The following is a 25,769-nucleotide window of genomic DNA, read 5'->3' as shown; positions in this document are numbered from 1 at the left end:
TATGGAAAACCCAAAAGAATCCACCCCCAAACTACTAGAACTTATAGAGCAATTCAGTAATGTGGCGGGATACAAAATCAACGCTCAGAAATCAGTTGCATTTCTATACACGAACAATGAGACTGAAGAAAGAGAAATTAGGAAATCCATTCCATTTACAACAGCACCAAAAATCATACGTTATCTCAGCATTAACTTAACCAGAGACGTAAAGGATCTATATTCTAGAAACTACAAATCACTCTTGAAAGACATTGAAGAAGACACAAAAAGATGGAAAAATATTCCATGCTCATGGATTGGAAGAATTAACATAGTTAAAATGTCTATGCTACCCACAGCAATCTACACTTTCAATGCCATCCCGATCAAAATACCAATGACATTTTTCAAATAACTGGAACAAACAGCACTTAAATTTGTGTGGAACCAGAAAAGGCCCCGAATCGCCAAGGAATTGTTGAGAAGGAAAAACAAAGCTGGGGGCATCACAATGCCGGATTTCGAGCTATACTACAAAGCTGTGATCACAAAGACAGCATGGTACTGGCACAAAAACAGAAACATAGACCAATGGAACAGAACAGAGAACCCAGAAACGGACCCTCAGCTCTTTGGGCAACTAATCTTTGATAAAGCAGGAAAAAACATCCGGTGGAAAAAAAAGACAGTCTCTTCAATAAATGGTGCTGGGAAAACTGGACAGCTACATGCAAAAAAATGAAACTTGACCACTCTCTCACACCATACACAAAGATAAACTCTAAATGGATGAAAGACCTCGATGTGAGACAGGAATCCATCAACATCCTAGAGGAGATCATAGGCAGCAACCTCTACGACATGGGCCACAGCAACTTTTTTCATGACGCATCTCCAAAGGCAAGAGAAACAAAAGATAAAATGAATTGTGGGACTTCATCAAGATAAAAACCTTCTGCACAGCCAAGGAAACAGTCATAAAAACTAAGAGGCAGCCCACGGAATGGGAGAAGATATTTGCAAATGACACTACAGATAAAAGACTGGTATCCAAGATCTACAAAGAACTTCTCAAACTCAAAACACAAGAAACAAATAAACAAATCAAAAAATGGGCAGAAGATACGAACAGACATTTTTCCAATGAAGACATACAAATGGCTAACAGACACATGAAAAAATGTTCAAAATCATTAGCCATCAGGGAAATGCAAATCAAAACCACACTAAGATACCACCTTACGCCAGTTAGAATGGCAAAAATTGACAAGGCAGGAAACAACAAATGCTGGAGAGGATGTGGAGAAAGGGGATCCCTCTTACATTGTTGGTGGGAATGCAAGTTGGTACAGCCACTTTGGAAAACATAGTGGAGGTCCCCTAAAAAGTTAAAAATTGAGCTATCCTATGATCCAGCAATTGCACTACTGGGTATTTACCCCAAAGATACAGACGTAGTGAAGAGAAGGGCCATATGTACCCCAATGTTCATAGCAGCATTGTCCACAATAGCTAAATTGTGGAAGGAGCCGAGATTCCCTTCATCAGATGACTGGATTAAGAAGATGTGGTCCATATATACAATGAAATAGTACTCAGCCATCGAAAAGAACGATTTCTCAACATTTGCTGCAACATGGACGGGACTGGAGGAGATAATGCTAAGCGAAGTAAGTCAAGCACAGAAAGACAATTATCATATGGTTTCACTCATTTATGGAACATAAGAAGTAGGAAGATCTATAGGAGAAGAAAGGGAAGAAGAAAGGGGGGGAAACAGAAGGGGGAATGAACCATGACAAACTATGGACTCTGGGAAAGAAACTGAGGGCTTCAGAGGGGAGGGCGGTGGGGGAATAGGAGAGGCTGGTGATGGCTATTAATGAGGGCACGTATTGCATGGTGCACTGGGTGTTATACGCAACTAATGAATCATGGAACTTTACATCAAAAACTAGGGATGCACTGTATGGTGACTAACATAATAAAAAATATTATTAAAAAAATAAACACAGCTTTAGTTGGGCACTCTATCCTTTCATTCATTTTTTCATTCACTTACTCACTTATTCATTCAAAAGCTAAATACCCACTATGAGCCAGGCACTGCTACATTCCCAGGACTTGTTTTTATAACCGGAAGTTTGTGCCTTTTAACCATCTTCACCCATGTCAGCCACCTTATAGTACGATATTAACAACTAAATGTGGGCTTAAGGTGAATGGAATTTCAGTGAGTTCTGGATCTTAACTTTTTTTTTTTTTATAGATTCAAAGAAGCCAGACTTAGAAGTGCACTGTTGGAAGCATTTTGTTTTCTCCCAACATGGAGGCACCTAAATCAAATGTATTAAGTAACATCAAATTTGACATTTATAATAAATTTCTATGACAGTATTAACTATAGAAATAATTATATAAAAATTAATGTAAACATATCAACAAAGCTTTATGATGTGAGACAGCGAATGAAACATGATGGTCTGCCATGTTTTTTTCCTCAAGGAAAAAAAAGCCTCAAATCTAAATTCTAGGTAGGCTATAAAAATAAGTGAAAAAAGAAGACTGAAGACCTTTAAGGCAGTCTTGATACCTATTTAGGAAGACCCCTTAATACTATTTGTTAATCCTCAAATTATGTTAGTCTACCATGATTTGACCACAGTGACAAAATAGCATCTTTTTTCTGACCACTCTTAGCCTGTTCTGCCTTTCTTTTTCCTGCCCCAAGCATCACTTTCTGATCTCAGGGAAACTGTTTTTCTTGTTTCTTTGAGAGGTATTTCTATGCTCATCATTTCTCTTCTTCTAAAGACTAAGTAAGGTTTTGTCAAACAATGCATATATCTCAATTTAAGTGATAAAAACATGGACAAATTCTCATAGTAGCAGACAATGTCAACTAGGTCATTACTGCCACCTGGCCAAAAGGGATTGTAAAACACCACTGACTCTAAGACATCTTGATTTTAGATATGTTAAAATGTTAAAAAAAAGAAAAGTACCCTAGAAGGAGCAAAATATAAGTACAGGAGTGCTAATTAATTCCACTTTAATAAGGATTTTTAAAGTTATTTGATATTTTAACAAATTAAAATGATATGGGTTAGAATATAAAAAAAAGTTTCTGAGCTTAAAGGCTAAGAATGTTGTTAGAGAAACCAGATATTAGACTTGCTCAGAAGAAAATGTAAATGCTAACTGATGACACAAAGAAAATGTTAAGAAAAGTTTAAGAAAGGAGATATTATTGTAGGCTTCAAGGAGATCATCTCCATGGATAGAATTAGGATGGTCAGAAGGACGGAATGCCTACTGATCAGCAGGAACTGATAAAACATAAACTGATAATTATCATGGATGTCAAAATGAAAAAATTAAAGGCATGAAAAACCAGGCTGTTCTGAGAACATTAAAAGTTTCTATGAGCTAATGCTGTTTTGTAATGCAAGTTGCTAAATGATTAATATTGCTAGAGTCTACCTTAAACCCATTAAAAATGCTCAATCATAAATCTAAGGTGAGGCAGGATTAAAAGGCAAAATATCAGTTTAGAAATATAGGTCAAGAAGGTCATTAAATGGGATCTAAAGACAAAATCACATCAACACACACACATTACTTCTAAGATATGTTCATGTGTGAGGCATTTTATCATGTCTGCAAGATATTTATATGAATAAATCTTAAAGGTGTTTTTTCCTCTAATTTCTTTTTACTTAAAAGCAAGCAAATTAAGACATCAAGAGAAAGGAAAATACTTTTACGAAATGTCAATATAGAAGAGAAATCATTCAAATCAGACCTGACAACTAAATCATAATGACAATTACACAGGAAAGCAATTTTATTTACTCAGAAAATAACACATTACCTCAATTTACATAACTTCCCCCCCTTAGAAGATCAAGGTGATTCTCCCACACATCAAGCCACATTTTTCATAAATCTTGAAATTATAAATTTCTTATAGTATGGTTTTAAAATGTGTATTTTCTGAAACGCAATAATTTTTGGTCACCACAAGACCAGTTTTCATACTGGTAATTCACTAAATTTTCTCATTGAAAATAAAAGGTTTACTGGAAAATTCAAAGGTATTATAATACCTCATGTGTGCTGAACTCTAAAAAGATGACTTGTGTAAAAATCTAAGATTGTTTTCAAGTTGTAGTAGCAGAGACCTAATTTTTACATATAAAACAGATATAAAAGGGATTTCTCAAAGGCTGACCATTTGATTTTCTTCTGGATCTTGAGAAGTCTCTCTGACAGAACACAGCTGGAAATCAATGCATTTAAACCCATACCAAATATTAACTGCATTCATTTCCTAGGACTCCTGTAACAAAGTACCACAAACTGAGTGGTTTAAATAACAAATTTATTGTCTCACAGCACTGGAGGTCCAAAGTCTGAGACTGAGGTGCCCACAAAGGCATGCTCCCTCTCAAGGCATGAGAGAAGAATCTATTGTAGGCCCTCTTCCAAGTTTCTGGCAGTTCTCCAGCTTGTGGCAGCATAAGTCCAGTCTTCACATGGTGTTCTCCTTTTGTGTGCATTTAAACTTCCCTTTTTATAAGGACACCAGTCATCCCGTATCAGGGGTCCAACCTACTCCAATATGATCCCTCCTTAATTTTAACTAATTAAATCTGCAATGATCCTATTTCCAAATAAGGTCACAGTCTGAGGCAGCAGAGGTCAGGACTTCACATACAAATTTTGGGGGAACACAACTCAACTCAGGAGTCCACCCTCTGGCCCCCCCCCAAAATTCATCTGCTTTCACATGTAAAATGTACTCATCCCATCCCCAAATCCCAAAGTCCTAATCATCCCAGCAGCAACTTTAAGTCCAACATCTCATCTAAATACCATCAAGGAAGTCCCAAATCTCAACATGTAAATTCTCATAATCACTTCCTGGTAAGATTCAGAGTATGACTTATCCTGGGGTGAAAGTCTACTCCTGTAAACCTATAAAACTAGACAAGTTACCTGTTTTCAAAATACAATGATGGAACATGTACGCGATAGACCTTCCCATTTCAAAAGACAGAAACTGGAAGAAAAAAAGGGGGTCATGAGTCCCAAGCATGTCTGAAATTTAGGGCAAATAAGATTTTACGGTTTGAGAATAATCCTATGTGGCTGGGTGCTTTGTGCTCCTAATGTTAATCTCTCTCTCTCTCTCTTTTTCTTTAAAGGATTTAATTTATTTGAGACAGAGAGCGTGTGTGCATGAGGGGATGGAGGTAGCGGGCAGAGAGGGAGGGAGAGAAATTCTCAAGCAGACTCCCTGCGATCATGACCTGAGACAAAATCAAGAGTCAAATGCTTAACCAACAAAGCCACCCAGGCACCACTCCTAAAGTTATTCTTCTCTTTTCTGGAAAGATAACATGTTTGTGGCTAGATAGCTCTACCAGCCCATTTTTTGCCTGTAGAACCCAAGAAGTCCTTCCTTCATTTCATCCCTTCTCTGCCCTCCTTAGGTCTAACCCTAGCAGCTTTTTTGCTGAGATGGTTGACTGGATTCAGGAGTCACACTCCTCATCTCTCTAGCAAACCGCTGTCTAGCCACACCCTTATTTTTCTCTGCAGAGCATCCTTCTCATTTTTTTTTACAACACAGACAGGCTAATAATTTTCCAAATCTTGAAGTTCTGGTTCTTTTGTGTAATAATTCCTTCTTTAATTTCTCTCTCTCCTCTCAAATTTTACTTTGTACAGCAAGGAGAAACTGAATCATGACTTCAACACTTAGCTTAGAAATCTGCTCAACTAAATATCCAATTTCATCACTCACAAGCTACACCTCCCCCAAAATAGTAGAGCACAATTTACCAAGTGCCCCGCCACTTTATCACAAGAACTGCCTTTCCTCCAGTTTCCATTACCATGCTCCTCGTTTCGTCTGAGACCTCACCAGAAGCACCTGTAAATTTCATTTTTTGTATCAACAGTCTCTTCAAGGCAATCTAGACCATTTCTATCATGTGCCTCAACTCTTCCTATCTCTATCCATTAACCAATTCCAAAGCTACTTCCAAAGCTTTAGTATTTATTACAGCAGCATACTAATTCCCAATACCAAAATCTGTTATTAGTCAGGGTTCTCTAGAGAAATGGGACGAATAACATATTCTTATAACTGATATGTATAAAGGGAGAAAGAGAGACAGAGGGAGGAAGAGATTTATTTTTAGGAATTGGCTTATGGGGGCGCCTGGGTGGCTCAGTCGTTAAGTGTCTGCCTTGGGCTCAGGGCGTGGTCCCGGCGTTCTAGGATCCAGCCCCACAACAGGCTTCTCCGCTGGGAGCCTGCTGCTTCCTCTCCCACTCCCCTGCTTGTGTTCCCTCTCTCACTGGCTGTCTCTCTCTGCCAAATAAATAAATAAAATCTTAAAAAAAAAAAAAAAAAAGGAATTGGCTCATGGGATTGAGGGGGACAGCAAATCCAATGTCTGTGGGGCAGGCTGGAATTTCTGGTAAAAGACCTAAATTCAGACAATGTTTCTATGTTGCCTCCAGAGACCAAACTCTTTCTTCCACAGGAAACTTCAGCTTTGCTCTTAAGGCTGTCCACTGATTGAATTACACCCATCCACACTATGGAGAGTAATCTACTTTACTGAAGTCTACTGATTTAAATGTTAATCACACCTCTCCTGCCAGGGTGGCTCAGTCGTGAAGCTTGATCTCAACACAGGTCTTGAACTCAGGATCCTGAGTTCAAATCCCGAGTTGGGCTCCACGCCCAGTGTGGAGCCTACTTAAAAAAAATGTTAATCACATCTAAAGAAAACCTTCACAGTACTACCTAGACTGTTTAATCAAACAACTGGGTACCACAGACTCAAAGCCAAGTCAACACATAAGATTAACGATCACAGAGACCTCACTAATTTTCCTGTTATCATTATCTGTCTCAATAATATAAAAATGACAATTTCAACAATGTTTATAACCTTTTTAATTTTTTCCCAACAATGAAAATATTCGAAACCTCAATTATTGTACCATAATATCAGGAATTTTATAAAAAACAATAATAATTAATTCCATGAGACATCTGGAAATGTACATCCAACAAACATTTAATGAATACCTTCTACGTTTAGCACTAGAGAGACAATATGAAAGAAAAGCTCATTTTGTTGAGTTCTTTTATTCCTCAAAAATAAATAACTGAAGAAACACAAAGGACAAGGGGACTAAAGTGCCCACATATCCTTGGCACTGCATATAATGCCAATAAGAAATCCAGTCAGTACCCTTTGTAACAAGTGGTCAACTCGAGTTTTTCCGTGGAAACCTGAGTCAAACACTCCTGAACTCAGTATGAGTCATCAACTGTCTCAGCTCCTCATCTACCCTCTTTTGTCCTGCTTTGTGATACTGGAAATGAACCCTCTGCAGACTTCTCTCCTTTGTCAGCTAGAACAATTTTAGCCTCTGTCAATAGAGGGCACTGGAGTGACACTGCCAAGAAAACAGGCGGGAAGGCACTTCTGCCTTTTTCATTCAGAGCTGGAGCCAGGCAGCCCTCACAGACCAGCCAGCTTCCAAACAGCTCTACAGAGCAGGTTCCAACACACCAGGTCACCTCTTATGAGCAGCTCTGCGTGCCATTTCCGCAGCAGCTCTGGCCATGCCCTCAGGCCACATTCTCCCATTCAGTGGGTTGATTCTATAGATCATTTCCAGCCCCTACACACCTACTAGCAATGACAAGCTTCTCCCAAAGACTAGCTCTGGCCTGTACCATCCGGTCAGAGCTACCAACAGCGGACTTAATATTTCTGTGGCAACCATCCCCTCTTCAAAAAGGCTAAATCTCTGGTTCGGGGTTGGAGGAGCTTTCCCAAGTCCTTAGTTTCTTCACTATTATTCTCCTTTCGCTTACAGGTACTGGCTACTTTTTGGCACCTGCTACTTCTGGACCCCTTGAAGTCCTTTATTCCTTTAGAAGTCAACCACCTTTACTGGCTAATTCTTTATATTAAATTTCCCATTCAAATTACTGTTTTAAGTTTCTGTCTCCTGACTGGACCCTGACAGGGATAAATCCTACCTTTCATTTCATAATCCATAACTGTTCATTAATTCCATTCCAGGAATTAATACTTAAAATGTCCACACTGCCCAAGTGATTTAAAGATTCAAGGCAGGCATTCCCCTTCAAAATCCCAATGGCATTCTTTACGGAAATAGAAAAAAAAAATCCTAAAATTCCTATGGAACTACAAAGATCCTGAAAAGTTAATGCAATATTGAGCAAGAAGAACAAACCTGAAGGCATCACACTTCCTGATTTCAAAATACACAAAGCACAGTAATCAAGAAAGTGTGGTACTCGCATAAAAACAGACATATGGAACAGAATAGAGTCCAGAAATAGGACCATGCAATGGGGAAAGGATAGTCTCTTCAACAAATGGTATAAAGAAAATTGGATATCCATATGTAGAAAAATGAAATTGGATCCTTATCTCACACCACATATGAAAATTTACTAAAGTTGATTAAAGACTTAAATGTTAGATCCAAAACAGTAGACCTACTGGAGGAAAACGCTGGGGAAAAGCTTCTTGACAGTGATCTGGATGATGATTTTGAGTATGTGACCAAAAGCACAAGCAACAAAGCAAAAATTGTCAAGCGGGATTGCATCAAACTTTTAAAAAAAGCTTATGCAGGGGCGCCTGGGTGGCTCAGTCGTTAAGCATCTGCCTTCAGCTCAGGGCCTGATTCCAGCACTCTAGGATCAAGCCCTGCATCGGGCTCCCTGCTCAGCAGGAAGCCTGCTTCTCCCTCTCCCACTCCCCTTGCTTGTGTTTCCCTTTCTCACTGCCTCTCTCTCTGTCAAATAAATAAAATCTTTAAAAAAAAAAAAAAAAAAAAGCTTATGCAGAGCAAAGGAAACCACAGAGTGAAAAGCAACCTACAGAATGGGAGAAAATATTTGCAAACCATACATCCGATAAGGCATTAATATCCAAAATATATAAGGAACTCAAACAACTAAATGGCCATAGAAATATATAAAATAACCAGATTATAAAATGGGCAAAGGACCTGAATAGACATTTTTGAAAAGAAGACATACGAAACACCAATAGGTATATGAAAAGGTGCTCAACATCACTAATCATCAGGAAAATGCAAATCAAAACCACAATGAGATATCACCTCATACCTGTCAGGTTAACAATTATCAAGAAGACAAAAGATAACAAATGCTGGAGAGGACGTGAAGAAAAGAAAACCCTTCTATACTGTTGGCTGGGAATGTAAACTGGTACAGCCGCCAGGAAAAACAGTACAGAGGTTCCTCAGAAAATTAAAAATAGAAGTACCATGATCCAGCAATACTACTTCTGGGTATATATTTGAAGGAAATGAAATCAGTATTGCAGAGATATTTGCACTCCCACATTCATTGCAACATTATTTACAATAGCCAACGGTCTATCAACTGCTGAATGGAAAAGATGTGGTGTGCATGTGCACACATACAGACACACACACAAGTATTATTCAGCCTTGAAAAGGGAAATCTTGCCATTTGCAACAATACGGATGAACATGGACGGCATTATGCTAAGTGAAATAAGCCAGATACAGAAAGACAAATGCTACACGATCTTACTTATCCGTGATATCTAAAACAGCTGAACTAACAGAAGAACAGAGCAGAATGGTGGTTGATCGAGGTTGGAGGAAATGGGAAGATGTTGGTCAAAGGGTAAAATAAAATACAGCATGGTGACTACAGTTAACAATGCTGTTATTATATACCAGAAATTTGTTAAGAGGGTAAATCTTTAAGTGTTCTCACCACACACATACATGCACTCAATGATAACTAGGTGAGGTGATAGATATAATTAACTTGATACGATGCTCATCTCCCAATGTCTGAGAAAAATCAAGCTGTACACTTAAAAATTTTTTTAATGTATTTTTAAATATTTTCAAAAGATTTATTTTAGAGAGAGAGCACACGTGCATGGTGGGGGGGAGGAGCAAAGGGAGAGGGAGAAGGAGAATCTTAAGCAGATTCCCCGCTGAGCGTGGAACCTGAGGCTCAGTCCCAGGACCCTGAGATCATGACCTGAGTTGAAATCAAGAATCGGACACTTAACCAACTGAGCTACCCAGGCACCCCTCAAGTTGTACACTTTAAATATGAATTTTTATGTCAATTATATCTCAATAAAGCTGAAAGATAAACAAAACATCCTTTTGGGAGTGCTGCTAAAAATGCGGGAATGGGAAGAACTTGTATTTTCCTTGCCTTCTCTCTTGGGTATCACTTTCATCCTCTGCTTAAACCACAAGAACTTTGTGTAACTGTCCAAGCATCTGCAAATACACTAGACTTTTACTAAAGACTGGATAGGCGATGGGAAGATCAAAAGGTTACAGAGATTCCAGTCTTTTCAATTCTGTCCTTTCCTCTCCCTTTCATTTCTATGCCCAGATTTTCTTATGTGATCCAAATTCTTCTGCCTCCATTATGCAAAGCAGCCTTCCTTCACCCCTCAAGCCTAAGCCAGCCACATTCAAGCTCTTAGGGGGCTTACTCTCTACCAGAAACACTTAGTAGGTAAACCAAAACCACTTTCTCCCTAAGAAGATGTTTTTTATTTTTTCTTTTTTTTAAAAAAGATTTTATTTATTTATTTGACAGAGACAGAGATAAGAGAGAGAAGGAACACAAGCAGGGGGAGTGGGAGAGGGAGAAGCAGGCTTCCCGCTGAGCAGGGAGCCCAATATGGTACTCGATCCCAGGACTCTGGGATCATGACCTGAGCTGAAGGCAGACACGTAATGACTGAGCCACCCAGGTGCCCCCCTAAGATGAATTTTAACCAATTGTTAAGGTATAGATCTTGTTATATTTACATCTTCAGTCAGTGTAATAAATATTTTATATACAGTGTATACTATACATTTAACTATATCAAAATATAATATCAGAATATGACATCACTATATCAAAATATGGTTTTTTATTTTTATGGTTAGTTTTCACCATGTCAGGATTATTTCCAGATTTAAAACCAATTTAATTGGCTTGAGGTTTACAAGGTGAAGCACCTCAGTAACTGGAATGAAAATGCAATTAACTTTATTTAAATTCTAAAATTACTTTTGATATTTTAATATGATAGCAGAGGACAAAAGCTTGCTATATGAAGACAAATATAAATGCTAATAATGTGAATTAAAAATGAAATCTCATAGACATTAGTAGGTGAAATGGACCCATCTTTACATTTTTGAGAGAAAGATATACCTATTATTGTTACATTATAAATTCCATCAATTTATTCACCCATTCAATAAATATTTACCACACCTCCTATGCACAGGTCTCTTTTCCAGGCCCTTGGGATATAGCAGAAAAGAGCAAGGTTTCCTATTTACTTACATTTCCTACTGGGAATATAGGATGACATATCTTCATGACTTGAAGTTTGTAATTGAGTATATATAGAACACTTAGTAACTTAGCTGATTCTAACCATTTTTGGATACTGCTTGTCTAATATTTCTACAATTGCCAATCAAACAAAAGTTAGACAAGGTCATTTTGTTATACAGTGCAGTTCATTCATCTGCTCTTTGAAAAAACATTATGTGCCATCACATGACCGTACATATACAGAGATGAAAAAGACCAAGAGACCATTCTAGTGGGAGAAGACAAAATAAACAAATAAGGGCGCCTGGGTGGCTCAGTTGTTAAGCGTCTGCCTTCGGCTCAGGTCATGATCCCAGGGTCCTGGGATCCAGCCCCACGTCGGGCTCCCTGCTCAGCGGGAAGCCTGCTTCTCCCTCTCCCATTCCCCCTGCTTGTGTTCCCTCTCTCGCTGTGTCTTTCTGTCAAATAAATAAAATCTTAAAAAAAATAAAAAAATAAACAGATAAAATAATTTCAGAGAGTAGTAAGTTCTATGACAGAAATGTTTCTTTCATAGAAGATTAAATAGATTAAATGTTATCGGGGACAAATTTCAAAGATTTATAAATACATACAAATAAACATATCAAAGGAAATCTAATACCTATGAAACTATATGATAAGATATTTAAATTTATTTAGAATAAACATTTATACAATTTTACAGACTAGGATATACAAAATTAATTTCACTTTTTTAAAAAGATTTTTTTATTCATTTTAGAGAGAGAGCACGTGCACGTGAGCATGCATGGGGCGGGGGAGGGTGGTGGTAGAGAGGCAGGGAGAGAATCTCAAGTAGACTCCCCACTGAGTGTGGAGCCCAATGAGGGGTTCGAGCTCAGGACCCTGAGATCTACTTGAGCCAAAATCAAGAGTCGGATGCTGAACCAAATGAGCCACCAGGAGCCCTAATAATTTCACTTTTTAAACATAATTCTTTTTTTTTCTTTTTTAAAGAATATAGAAATTTTTTTTTTAAAGATTTTATTTGTTTATTTATTTGACAGAGAGAGAGACAGCCAGCGAGAGAGGGAACACAGGCAGGGGGAGTGGGAGAGGAAGAAGCAGGCTCCCAGCGGAGGAGCCTGATGTGGGGCTTGATCCCAGGACTCTGGGGTCATGCCCTGAGCTGAAGGCAGACGCTTAACAACTGAGCCACCCAGGTGCCCCTAAATATAATTCTTAAACAAATTTTTCGTTAAAAGCAAACCAAAAAAATCCTATTATGAAGTCTGGGAAACATTGTATACAATATTACATAAATACTTTGAAAATTAAGATAAGGTAAAAAATACAACCATTTAGAGAATAAATGAAATATTGATAGAATTAATGACTGAATAAAACAAATAAAATACTGTTACTGTTCTGTCAACTGTGAAGTATACTGCATTTTATTTTGGCTTTATAGCTTTTTCTTTACCGTTTTTTTTTTTCTTCCAGTTTCAGGCCTTATTATTACAATGATTTATAATACCCATGGTTCAAAGAAGCTTTATAGTTATTCTGATCTAACATGGCACTGAAGATATACTTAGTGATAAGGAAATTTGTTTGTTTTCATCAGTTGTAGTTTATCAATATATTTATTTCTAGCTTGTGAAAACAAAATACAGTAACAGCTATAAAACTTTTGTTACTGAAATACCTGCGGGAAGAAAATAATTTTGCCATTCCAACTCTAATAAAACTCTCTAGCTCCTAACTGCTTTCGCCACTGAAATAGCCTTATGTTTTCAAACATATCATTTTTTTAAAAAGATTTTATTTGAAAGAGGGAGAGGAAGAGAGAGTGAGTGAGAGTGAGCATACTAGTGGGGGAGGGGCAGAAGGAGAGGGAGAAGCAGACCCCAGCTGAGCAGGGAGCCCAACACAGGAGAGGCTCCACTTGAGCCCAAGGCAGATGCTTAAGGGACTGAGCCACCCAGGTGCCCCTAAATCACTGTTTATGAACAATGCAGCTACCCTTTTATGGAAGAATGGGTTGGAATAATATAATACTTTTGTCTTTCACCTTCCATCATTTCTTCTCTGATTTTACTATGCCAGAATCAATTAAAATAATATCGTAAAGGGAGTAATAGTAAAATCTTAGAACAGTTTTCAAATATTAAGTGTTTCAGAAGAAGCAGTTTATAAAAAAGTAACTAATACGCTCATGCTCTCCAAAGCAAGTTCTCTAGGGATCTGTAGGATAAAATGTTTTGTTTCCCATTCGCCCAGTTAAAATCACTACATATTTTTAAAAATACTATAATTATATTTTATATAACACCTGCAACTCAGATTCTTTGCAAACCTATCTTCTAAATGTCTTTCAAATTTATCCACTAATTTAGCCATCATCATCTCTCTTTGGAATTGTTAGAACAGCCCCCTCATCCAGTTTTCAATTCACCCTCTTTATTGAAATCTCATACTCTTTCCAAAGGTCAAGGCCAAATTTGTGATATAGAAATATATGTAATTCTTTTCGCATTAAATAACATTACACAGTGGCAGGCTGAATAAATACTCTGATTTCAAAGAAGTGATACTTTGAGATATCTGTAACAATTATAACAGGAAAATATCTGAAATTTCTGTTGACAACAAAGTCAGCTGCTGTTATTACTATTACAGCTTGTTGCCTAAACTCATAACTGAAGAAAATGGTAAATTATAGGTTAATAAAAAAGAAAATAAACCTTTTCTTTTTAAGTTCATAGACTCCCTGAATTCTATGTCTGGATCTTTTGGGGCACAGGAGGGTTAAGAACCCCTACAATGTCCCTCTTAACCTCAAGATAAAAATTTCTGTCATTTGGCTTATGGGGCACTTCTTGATGATTCTTTACCACCACTCATCCCCAGCTTTGAACCTCATCTTTTGCAGCTCACACTCTACTGAATCAAACTCTTATCTTCAAACTCTGCAATATACCCTTTGCTTGTAATATTCCTCCCATTCGCTTTGCCCAGCAAACTCTCCATCATCCTCAGGTGTCCATTTACCTATCATTATTTCAGGAAACCAAGACTGTTAGGTGCTCTTCCATTGTGTTCCCATAGCACCCAGAACTTACCCCTACCACAGCATTTACAACCTGTATTAAAATTGCCCCCCCCATTAAACCATAAGCATTTGAACTGTATTTTGAATCCCCACTCCTCGTACACTGCCTGGCAGAGAGGAGGCACTTCAATAATTGTGGAGGGAAGGAAAGAAGGGAAATTTCAATTTATTGGCTGTTTCATGACCTTGATTTCTACCCTTAATTTCTGATTGACCCTCACAAATGCAAGCTGTTGGTCACAATGGGAACCATGAAAGTGTAGGATTCAATGAACATGAATTCCCTATTTTTACTGGAAAACTCACCTGGTGTGATGATTGAAAATGAAGGTCGTTATTACTATTATTAAAAATCCACATCAGAAAGATTCTACCACCTTGCAATACTAAATAAAATAATTATACTAGCATATAAAACTGTATCAAGAGATGGTAGGTGTCTATCAGTGATTCTCAACTATGCACACATGACTCCAAAGTGGTGGTTGTGATAGAGGGATTAACAGGCCTCCTTTTAGGGATGTATTACCAGAATCACCAAGGTGGAGGGAGAGTTTTCAAACTATACGCCCCTCAACGCTTGCTGCATTGAGCCACTGTTGCTGAAGGAATGCATTGTCCAATCTTCAAGTCTACCATGGTGGTAGAAGGATGAGAACCACTGTTCTAAACTGGTCCAACAGCAGATCAAGCAAATACTGTGTTGAAAGACTTTGTTAAAAAATGGTAATAAAACGAGGGGCGCCTGGGTAGCTCAGTCAGTTAAGCTACTGACTCTTGATTTCACCTCAGGTCCTGATCTCAGGGTAGTGAGAGTGAGCCGGGAGTTGGGCTCCTCCCTGGGTGTGGAGCCCGTTTAAGATTCTTTCTCTCCCCTCCACCCAGCTCACACGTGCTTGCTCCCTCTCTCAAACAAACAAAAAACAAACCACCACCGCCACCACCAAAACACCAATGGATAATAAAACGGTTTCTGTATTACTTCAGCTAGGCCGAAAGTACTACAGGTTGGGGGAGGGGAGAGAGCTGGGGAGAATTCAAAATACACTGGTGTAAAGTTTTTAGTGTCACGTCAGGAATTTAAAACACAGGTAGGCTAGAAGTGGGCCGGGAAAAAACCAATGAGACAGGTAACTGAAATCAGAATCTACAAATTGCTGAGGGGATAAAATTGAAGTCATGTTCTGGGTGAATCACTTTGATTGGAAGGTGTATACGAGTAGTGACAGGTTAGAGTGTTACTACAAAGGGCTTTGAATGACAAAATTTTTGAATGAGGATTTTATCCTGGGCCAAATGAGGCACTAATGCTTTCTAATGAAGGGTACATTATGTGATATACTTGGGATGATTAACCTAAGGGTCCTAAACAGGATGAATTAAGAGGCTGAGAAAAGAGAGAAACCAATGATGAATAATAAATTGAATCCTTGGCACCAGAACAAAAATGCTATAAAATACCACAAGACAGATCCTTTCACCTATGATCAGAAATGGTAAGAGGATGAGGGTTATTGCATGTATTATCTATGTGGCATCTTAATTTAATACAAGTAAATATACCTTTGTCAATGCTTAACTTTAATTCACAAGGCCTGTTTTCCTCTCTTTCATTCTATCTGATTGTTCCTTGGGTTTTCATTAGAAAGGTATAATATAAACCTAACAAACAGAAAGAATACTGTTTTTAATTTTCAAAACAATGGACACACTAAAACTTGTTAAAATACCTAAAAAGTAGTACTTTTTCAAATTTGCAAATCCTTTACGTGGCAATTTTATATCTAAGTAGGGAACTTTTACCTTTAATACATGGAATTTTTAAAAGAAACGTGTTTTGCTTAGTGCTCATAGTCCACTGAAGCATTAAGGTTTATAATCATGTAATAATGTTCCTTACAATTGATCATAAAATCTGGAAATTATCACCCAGCTAATTCTTATGATTGACATTTTATGATTTAAAAAAGTCATCTATTAAGACAACTTCATCATACTATATACAAAGAACCAGTCGTAAAGGCTTTAGTTACAAAGGTTAACAAAGATACGTCCGGGTGGGGAAACTGGACACACACCAATTACAGATCTGAGCACCACTTCACCAAAACAGGAGGGACAGGGGTCACCGTATAGAGAGAAATCTGCAAATTAAGAGTGTTGAAATAAGGCACGCCCATACTCATCACAACGATTTGTTGTCGTGGGTTTCGTGTGCTCGGCTTTCGCGGGATTCTCCCAGGGGAGGCTCAATCTCCTGCACTGGCCTCGAATGCCCTCGGGGAGCGCGGTGGGGCGCCGAATCAAAGAGGGAGCACTTACCACCTGTCGAGGGTCTTCCGCAGCGGTGCCCCTACCTGGACTCGGGAAGAGGAGCTGGGGCCGCCCACTCCACACCCTCACTCTCCACCACCGGGAGTCTGAGAGCGGAGGAGCTTAGGCTGGCGAAAAGGACAGGTCCCGTACCTGTGCTAAGACGGTAAGGCTGCCCTCGGGTGCCAGGACATTCATGCGGCCATGGTACCATGCCACTCCTGTGCCTGCCAGGGCCACGCCGGCCACTGCCGCGGTCAGGGGGCCGGGGCGGGGTAAAGCTCGCCTGCCGGCAGCGATCCCACGCCGCAGTCTTCCGCCCCAGGCCGCCAGCCAAGCACCCCTTGTCGCAGCGGCCGCCATCTTTGCGGAAGCGCACCATCACAGACTCCGGCGCCACGGCCTCTTCGCAGGACTCGAGAACTCCCGCGCAGCCGCAGACATCGCGAGATCGGGGCGGTCTCCGCCCGGCCCCTCGAGCTCGCGCTCTGTGGGTGGTTGCACAGGCGAAGCTCGGAGCCTCGGAAGGAGAAGTTCTGCGGGGAGGCCGACTGACTGGGAAGCGGTCGGAACAGAACCCAAAGTGGCTTCCCCAGTCGAAGACGAGATAGTTCCCATATTGTGTAGGAAGGTCCTACCTTTTTCGTAAGGAAAGTGTGTCATTCCCTAGGGGGAAGCCAGTATTTAGTGGGCGCTGCGGGCTCGAGCGGAAAGCACGAATGGGTGGGCTAGGCACTTCTGACAATAATTGTGATAAATTGTGTAGTTTGCCTTTCTGATGGACATGATCTTAAGAGTGGAATCCCACATCTGAAGAAGTTGGGGCGTGGAACTAGAAAAATGAATATTCCTGAAAACTACATTTGCTCTAGGTTCCACAAGCCTACACATGTTAAGAATTTCTTAAAAGTATTTCTATCATGTTATTCTGAAGTCTGCAGAAGCTGCAAGTACTTTCCCACAGGCCATTTAAAATAACATCAATTAGCTCTACCCGCTTCTAGTAAACAAACAAACGAACAAAAAATAATGTTTTTTAAAAATGTGTGTGTGTTCTACTTATCTTACTTGAATAGCTAAGCAAACTTTAAATTTATTTTTTATTGTGGTAAAATAATACACAACACCACCATCTTATCCATTTTTAAGTATACAGTTCAGTGGTGTTAGGGACATTCATGTTGTTGGGCAACCATCACTACTGTCCATCTCCAGAACTTTTTTCATCTTGCAAAACTGGCAAACTTAAAAAAAAGTGTCTTCTACATCTGTCTTATTCATCCTTCCTGTTCTTATATTCTTGACTGCTCTTTCATTTTTGCTAAATCATATGCTATCCCAGCTTTCTAACTTTGATGAAGTATTCTCTAATGAACTCCGGAACAAAACCACTCTATTTTAGGCAACCACTGTTTGCTGAATATTGAATTTAAACTCTGTTCTAGTAAAGTATTATCTATTATCCCATCTGGGACCAAGTCAGATGCAGCAGAACACTTATGCCATGTCACTATTGTCAGTGTTTTCCCTTTTGCAGGCTTAGAGTAGTACCTCAGTCCTGGTTGTTCCATTGGTCATTAAGAAATGATTTAGCTGAGGCACATCCCTTTAGCAGAGGCCTTTGTTTTGCAGCCTCTGATCCTTCATTCTTTGGTCTTTACTTTTCAGAGTACATTTACTTAATAAACTTTGTTCAGCCTCTGAAATGTCCTTAGCCATTAGAAGCTTTACTTAGCCATGCAGTAACTTACAGCTAAAAATTAGGTGCCAAGATCTTGATCACATAATCACTGCCATGTTGAAGTTTGTAAAACAAACAAAAAACCAAAACCAAAAAACAAGTGCCACACTAAATCTAATTGGACCACTTAATTCTCAGATCATTTTGCCCTGATCTGCCCTTAGTTCTTGCTCCCTTTTTCTCAGCCAACTTGTCTAAATCTGCAGTCAGAGCTTCCTCACTTTTCCCACAGCTGCTGAAACCACTTTCGATGTGCCTTTCCAGGCAAGAAGTAAGTAGATGAGACTCATTGTACACATTTGTGAGCCAGACCACAAGGCTGGAATCCTGTCTGTACTGGGATGATCACTGTGATTTGGGGTAAATAATCTCTCTGAGTCTTAGTTTTCTCGACTGTAGACAACTCTGTCATAGTTTGGGGTCAGGGGATTAAATGAGATATTCTGTAGAAAGTGACTAGCCAAACGCCTGGCACCTTGTAGACTCACCACAGATGTCATTTTACCTTCTTCCAGTTTTGTCTTATTCCCGCCCTCTGATCACAAGTGAGGTTGACCAAGACCTTGCCTTCTGCTTACCTTGTAGTATAGTCTTGATTTTCAAAAACCATAGTTAAAATGGTAGTGTTAGGTATATACGTACTGCCTAATTCACACAGTTCCTCTACCCATTTAATGAAACCCCACATCTATTACTTAGTCATGGTGCATATTCCCATTAGAACATTTGGCATATTTAAAAACATTGTATTTATCCCACAGTTTGACATCCTTTTGGGAAAGGCTATCTAATTTTGGCCTGCCACAATGCCCAGCATATATTAGACATTCAACAAATGAATATATGAAGAAGTAAAAAGAGTAGATGGCACAAATGAAACTCTGGTGTGCCTATTTCCATTCTTTGAGTATCAAACATACAGAAATATATATGGTTCATTTTTTAAGACAAAAACCTCATTCTAAATTATTTTGCTAAAAAGCTTTGAGTGTACTTGGAAACTGTGCTTTGTAATTAGTTTTTTTTTTTTTTTTTTGGCTTTGGTTTTGGTTTTCTTGTTTTGTTTTTTGTTTTTGTTTTGAATTATGTGCCCAGGCCTGTAGAACTCTCATTAAGATTTAATGTATTCAAACTTTTCTTTTGCAGAGGAAACAAATTCTTATAATAGAACCAATCTCTAGCCAACTAACCATTCTAAGTATGAAATCTTCCCTGGCAGCTGCTGACATTTGTCTAAGTGCATTGACTATATTGGTCTTTTTAGGCTCCAGCTTTATTCATTTCTTCATCATCAGCTGTAGAGAAAAATATACATCCTTGGCTGGGATGTATTTTCAACCATGTAGTTTATAAACCAATCCCGAAATAAGGAACTGCTTCTAAAACTATAAGGTCTGTGCTGTTTTAAATGATAGCTGGAGGAAAACAGAATAGCGACACTGATAGTTACAAAATATCATTCTTAATTCACTTACTCTGTGCTCCTTTTCTGTAGGAGGGACATAAGTTATATGAGAAAAAAACTGTTCTCAAGGGATTTCGCTTTTACTGGAGGCCAGGCCTGAATTCAAAACAATATAAGATAGCATTTAACTGTTATACAGAGGAGGAGGAGTATGGTTGGCTAGAGCAGTCAAAAGGGCAACTACGGAAGAGAGGAGACGATCTGGAACTTGGAAAATGAGAAAGGTTTGGATAAGTAGGATCCTCAAAGTTTGGAAGAACAGTAGGGTTGAGAGCATGGGAGAAAACTAGATACGGTGTGTGTTTGCATGGCTTGGAGCAGAACTGGTTTAGGTCTGGCCTTGAGTGGCTTCAGGACCACAAGGGGGTCATGCAGTATTTCCACCAATATGTGGAACAACTGTCAGCTCTCTTGACCCTCCACATGTGTTTGTCTTTGGGGTATTTATGCTTGTTTTCTGGTATCCCCACCCACCCAACCTTGATCTCCTCCTTTGCAGGTCAGATACTCTCTACCCAGTGATTGCCTTCTGCCTGTCCAGATTTTGTCCTGGCCTTTCTCACCCATTACCCCTGGGCTTCTCTAAATTATTTTCCTTCCTACATACAACCAAAAGTTCGATTTTCTTGGTGTTGTTGGTCTTGAACAAAAGATATCAACTAGCTTTTCTTATTGAAGACATGCCATACTCTATTGTATGTCCATTTCAAAAGGTGAAGTTAACTCAAATGAATCTTTGATCTTAGCATGTTTAGAGAAGATAAATAAAACTCACTATCCTGCTTCTGAAAGATTGCTTACTGTTGCATTACAGAATAATGTGAAGATTGATTATCTCAGGTGGAGAAGAAAAAAATATGGAAGTTCTCAAAAGGTAAAGAGGCTGGACTCAATTCTATAGCAATAGAGCAAGCGGCATACAGATGGACATTACAAAGAACTTTTGCTTAGAATAGACAGAGGTTAAACTATATTTATGGTGGATAATTGTGTAGCGAAGGGTATGAATCACTCTCAGAAGCCCTAGATGAGTCAAAGAATTGCTAATTATGCCTTTTTTGTGCAGTTTGGGGCCATGGGTAAAAATATCTGGGTATCGTGATTGATACCAGCTTGTGCAGAAATAGGTCAAGATTAAATCTTACTGACAGTGAAAAAGCAGTTCTAAGGGTTGTATTTTCAATGTCTTTCAGATCCTCCTCTGCTTCTCATTCCCTTCCCATCATCCCAGTTTACACTCTCATTACTGCATGCTTTGATGATTGCAATCGTCTCTTAACACGTACTGTTGCTTCTAGTCTTTTTCTCCTCCGAAGCATCCCATAGATCTATGTCAGATCAATCTTCCTAAAACATTTCTTTCACCATACTTCCATTAGCTGTGTGATTTAACCTTCCTAAAGCTCTGTCTCCTTGTTGGAAAATGAGGAGTTTGGTTTCAGTTTATTTTTCTAGTTCCAAAATTCTCATTCTACACACTCCATAGTGGCCTTTTTTTTTTTTAATTCGGCAAATTCTGTTGAGAGTGAAATATGTGCCAAGCTTACTGCCATAACTTAGAGATGCAAAGACAAAGAAGTTAACAGCTCCCCCTGTGGTGATTTGTCATGGGCAGGAGTCTCCACACATTGGAGTGTGACCCCTATGCTTAAAGCTTTTTAAAGCGTGTTGCCCCCATTTAAGTATGTTTATTTGTTTCTTAAACGTACAATTTACAACTAAATGATAAAAAACACATAGTAAAATTTTAATGATAAAAATTGAATAGTATTTGTAAAATAAAATTTTAATTTTGTTATAAAGGTGCAATAAATGTTTTCTCTCTAAAAATGTTAATATCTAGTGAGATCAGTGTGATTAAATTGGCTTTATTAAGTTGAATAATTTTGGTTTAAGTTTTGTGAGATAGAAATACAAAGGTCTGGCATTATGTTTGGTTAATTTAGACATTAGTTTTTAATGACTATAAAAACTCAAAAAGATATCTCATAGAAATAATTCAAAGGAAGGGACTGGGTGTGTTATTAACTGAAGTAATGAAACCATGACATTTGTGTCTTTTTAAGCTTTTTTTCTGAAAAATTTAAAAGACGTGCAAAATTGGAGAGAATAAAATGATAAACTTCCACGTACATCTAACCTGACTTAAACAGTTACCAGCTCATGACCCATCTTGTTTCATTTCTAGCTCCCCTGTTTCCCCCAACCAGAGTAGGTTGAAGTAATTCTCAAGCTCATACAATTTTATTTAATATTTTAGTATGTGTTTAAAAAAAGATGACTTAAAAGACCATCCACATACCTATTTCTTGGTTTTGTATTTCTTAATAGTGTTTGTAATCCAGTGTACACACAAAACTTCACTGAGGAAAAAAAGTCACAAAGATTGCATAAGATGCTGGGGACGTGAAGGGAATGGGAAGAAGAAGAGCATTACGCAAGCATGTGTGGCACCTCCATGTTGTGGAGAGAGTGGCCTATGCTATAATGAAGTGCACTTGTGGATGGGCGATGGCACAACTTCCGAAGTTGCAAATAAGTTGTTCTCTGAAAACACATTTATGTAACAGATTGTGTCTGTTTGGGAAACTTGATTATTTTCAAGTCAGTTACAGCATCTCCAAAGTTCTGCATATCTTACCAAGAAAGAAAAATAACACTTTTCCTTCCTTTGCCCCCTTTTAACTGTAAACCATCTATTTCCAGCAAATCAAAGATAACGAGTGGAGGAGTTAAGAAACATGGCATATCCAGATGAGCAAGGGGAAGAACGTGGCAGGAACTAAAAAACCTGATGAAATGTTCCTTGATCCCAAGGTTTCAGTAGAACTTTTCAAGTCCATGATGTAGATTCATGTGCATCAGGACATCCGGAATATATTAGCCTCTCTTCAACTGTGCAAAAGATGAAGGCATTAAGTCAGCACAAAACTTCACATTTTCACTGTTTCTTAAAAAAACAAAACAAAAAAATTTAATTTCCTTATGCTTTTCTTTCCCCCAAGAGTAATTCTGTTGGTTCTGTCTTTAGGCCACCAAACCATGTGAACATGTGGTAGCAGCACCAGTAACCCAAGGTGATTTGTGGAGCGGAGGCCAGCAGGGCTGGTGGCTGGTCAGCTGGCAGCCGAATCTGAGTTCCCTTCAGAAGCTCCTTTTTCCAACCGACCGGGTTGCCCTAGTTTGTTTTGTGCTTCGGGGACCATGAAAAAATACTTTGAGATAGTCACTATTCAGTGGCTCTCCCAGAGACAATGATGATCGTGAGGTGTCGAGAAATGTTGGCACTCTGGCAAGAAGGGTGAGGGCAAGGTGTGATAGGGGACCCTCTGATAACTCATAGGGTGGATACCTGTGCACCTTGTACACACGCAGAATGATGGCTGGGATGTTGGTGATCTGCTGCTTGCTTGGCTTGCAGGGAAGTGATGCAGATGGCCTTGAGGGATGAAGGATTCAGTGTGGCGTACTTCCTGGCCACGACCTCAGTGGCCTCTCCCAGTTGTGAGGCCTTTAGCAGCAACCTTTGGTGCTTGGGGATTGAAGGTGGGACTTCAGATGAAGAGAAAAGCCTACAGGCCCAGAAGTTGTTGTCCGTGACAAAGATGAGCTGTGCAGAAGCTGGGTGGCTTTTGAAAGCCAGCAGTTCCTGCCGCACAACAGGGGACTTGTTCAGAAGTGGAGCCAGTACAGGCAAATCTGTGAAGTCAAGTGCAGAGTGACATCTTGTTTGGGGGTGGGCTTCAGTAGGGGGATTTGGGTTTGTAGACAGTCCAGTGGAGTGATAGGGCTGCTTCTGGACTACCTGGGGTGAAGGGGTGACCACTGGAGGTCTGTCTTCAAGGAGCAGCCACATGGCCCATCTGGCCTGTTCCACCTAAGTCCAAAACTCGAGCACTCGGCCTTAGTGGCCAATTTGCAGGTACACTTTGGAAGTCCCCTAGGCCCTTTCAGGAGCTTGAGATGTTTTGCAGGGCTGGGCTGGCTGAGTGGGCTGGGAGGGCTGTTCCCCTCCAGTAGGAAAGCCTGAGTGGAAGCCATGTTTAGAACTAAGAGATCAAGTGAATGGAAACACCAGGAAACGAGAGTGTGAGCACTGAGCAGGGGCCTGAAAGGTTTGGAGGCCACTGTACCTGCTGCTGGTTTGTGGAGTATTGGTGAGGATGGGAGCGTCCTGCCAGGGGCAGGCAATGCTTTTGCAGCTTCTTCCAGGGCTGTGGCAGGGTTGCTGGCCATTGGCTGATCTCTGCTGCTCACACGCAACTGTCCCATGTGGATGAGCTGTGATCCCATGTCCTGGGCGTGGGGTGTGGTGAGAACAACAGGCAGTTGCATGACTGGCACTTCTGACTGCAAGTCCATAATACTGCCCTGATATTTATATCAGTTCTAGCCACCAGTTAGGGGAAGATTTTGTTAGTTTGACGCCTGAAATCTCTGACTTCCTTGATGTCATTCCCTTGTTCTTTCAAACTAATTGAGTTTGAAACTTGCCAAAAATATTCACTTCAAAAAATTTGAAGGGGTAAAGGGATGGGCAAAATTGGTGAAGGGGTGTGGGTGGTATAGGCTTTCAGTTATGGATGAATAAGTCATGGGGATGAAAAGTACAGCATAGGGAATATAGTCAATAATGTTGTATGGTGACTGATGGGAGCTACACTTGTGATGAACACAGTGTAACCTATAGACTTGCTGAATCACTGTGTTGTACACCTGAAACTGATATAACCTTGTGTTTCAACTATACTTCAATTAAAAAAAAGATTTTCATACGGGTTAGAAAATTTTGTGTTCAGGCTTTGAAAGTGTGTAGATAAAAGAAATTTCCTAGGTCACACTTGCATCATGATGCACTCATCTCCAAATATGGGTTTCCAAAATGTACTTTCCAAGGAAAAGTGTCTTTCAAACAGCAATCATTTTCTTGGTCAGTCAATGTTAAAGACATCACTTTTGCCTTTAAAAGATAGATTAATATATTTTTTAATTAATGGTATTACTAAACAGCCACTTGCAGAAGTGGGCAACAAATCTGGAATGCATCGTTTTGTAAAAGAAAGATGTGCAACTCATCTTTCCATGTGACAGTTGCTTAAATTACTTTGCTGTCAGTTGACTAGCCAACTGTTGTGTGATCCAAAAGTTTCATGATCACTTTCTATCTCATTTCAAGAGTATAGCAAAGATTCTATGATATGTCAAACATCTTAAGAAATTCAGCCTTGGGGCGCCTGGGTGGCACAGCGGTTAAGCGTCTGCCTTCGGCTCAGGGCGTGATCCCGGCGTTATGGGATCGAGCCCCACATCAGGCTCCTCCGCTATGAGCCTGCTTCTTCCTCTCACACTCCCCCTGCTTGTGTTCCCTCTCTCACTGGCTGTCTCTATCTCTGTCGAATAAATAAATAAAATCTTTAAAAAAAAAAAAAAAAAAAAAGAAAGAAATTCAGCCTTGGTGGTTTCTCCGTTTCAGCACCATTGACACTTGGGGCCAGATAATTCTTTGTCGGTGGTGCCTGTGCTGTGCACTGCAGCGTGTTTAGCAGTGTCCCTGGCCTCCACCGAAATACCAGGAGCACCCCCCTCCTAGTTGTGAAAGTAAAAATGTCTCCAGACATTGATGAATTGTCTTCCAGGGAGCAAAATCTCCCCCAGGTGAGAACCCATGCTCTAAAATGTCAGCTCCAGGAGGACATTGACTTTTTCCTGTTTTGTGTAACCATTCCATTAT

General features: G+C 39.5%; 1 protein-coding gene across 1 annotated transcript in view; it reads right to left on the bottom strand.

Annotated features, from left to right (window-relative positions):
• Positions 1 to 17,259, bottom strand: part of MICU2 (mitochondrial calcium uptake 2) — a 187,159-nt gene extending 169,900 nt beyond the window's left edge. Inside the window, exon 1 of the mRNA XM_026492985.4 lies at positions 16,986 to 17,259. Coding sequence (XP_026348770.1) covers positions 16,986 to 17,195 — 210 coding nt within the window. The 5' untranslated portion in view covers positions 17,196 to 17,259. The remainder of the gene's footprint in view (positions 1 to 16,985) is intronic.
• Positions 17,260 to 25,769: the final 8,510 nt, after the last annotated feature.

The sequence above is a fragment of the Ursus arctos genome, unplaced genomic scaffold (genome assembly GCF_023065955.2).
Source record: "Ursus arctos isolate Adak ecotype North America unplaced genomic scaffold, UrsArc2.0 scaffold_10, whole genome shotgun sequence".
NCBI lineage: Eukaryota > Metazoa > Chordata > Mammalia > Carnivora > Ursidae > Ursus > Ursus arctos.
Note: the sequence above shows the minus strand (reverse complement) of the source record. Positions and strands in the feature narration are given on the sequence as shown.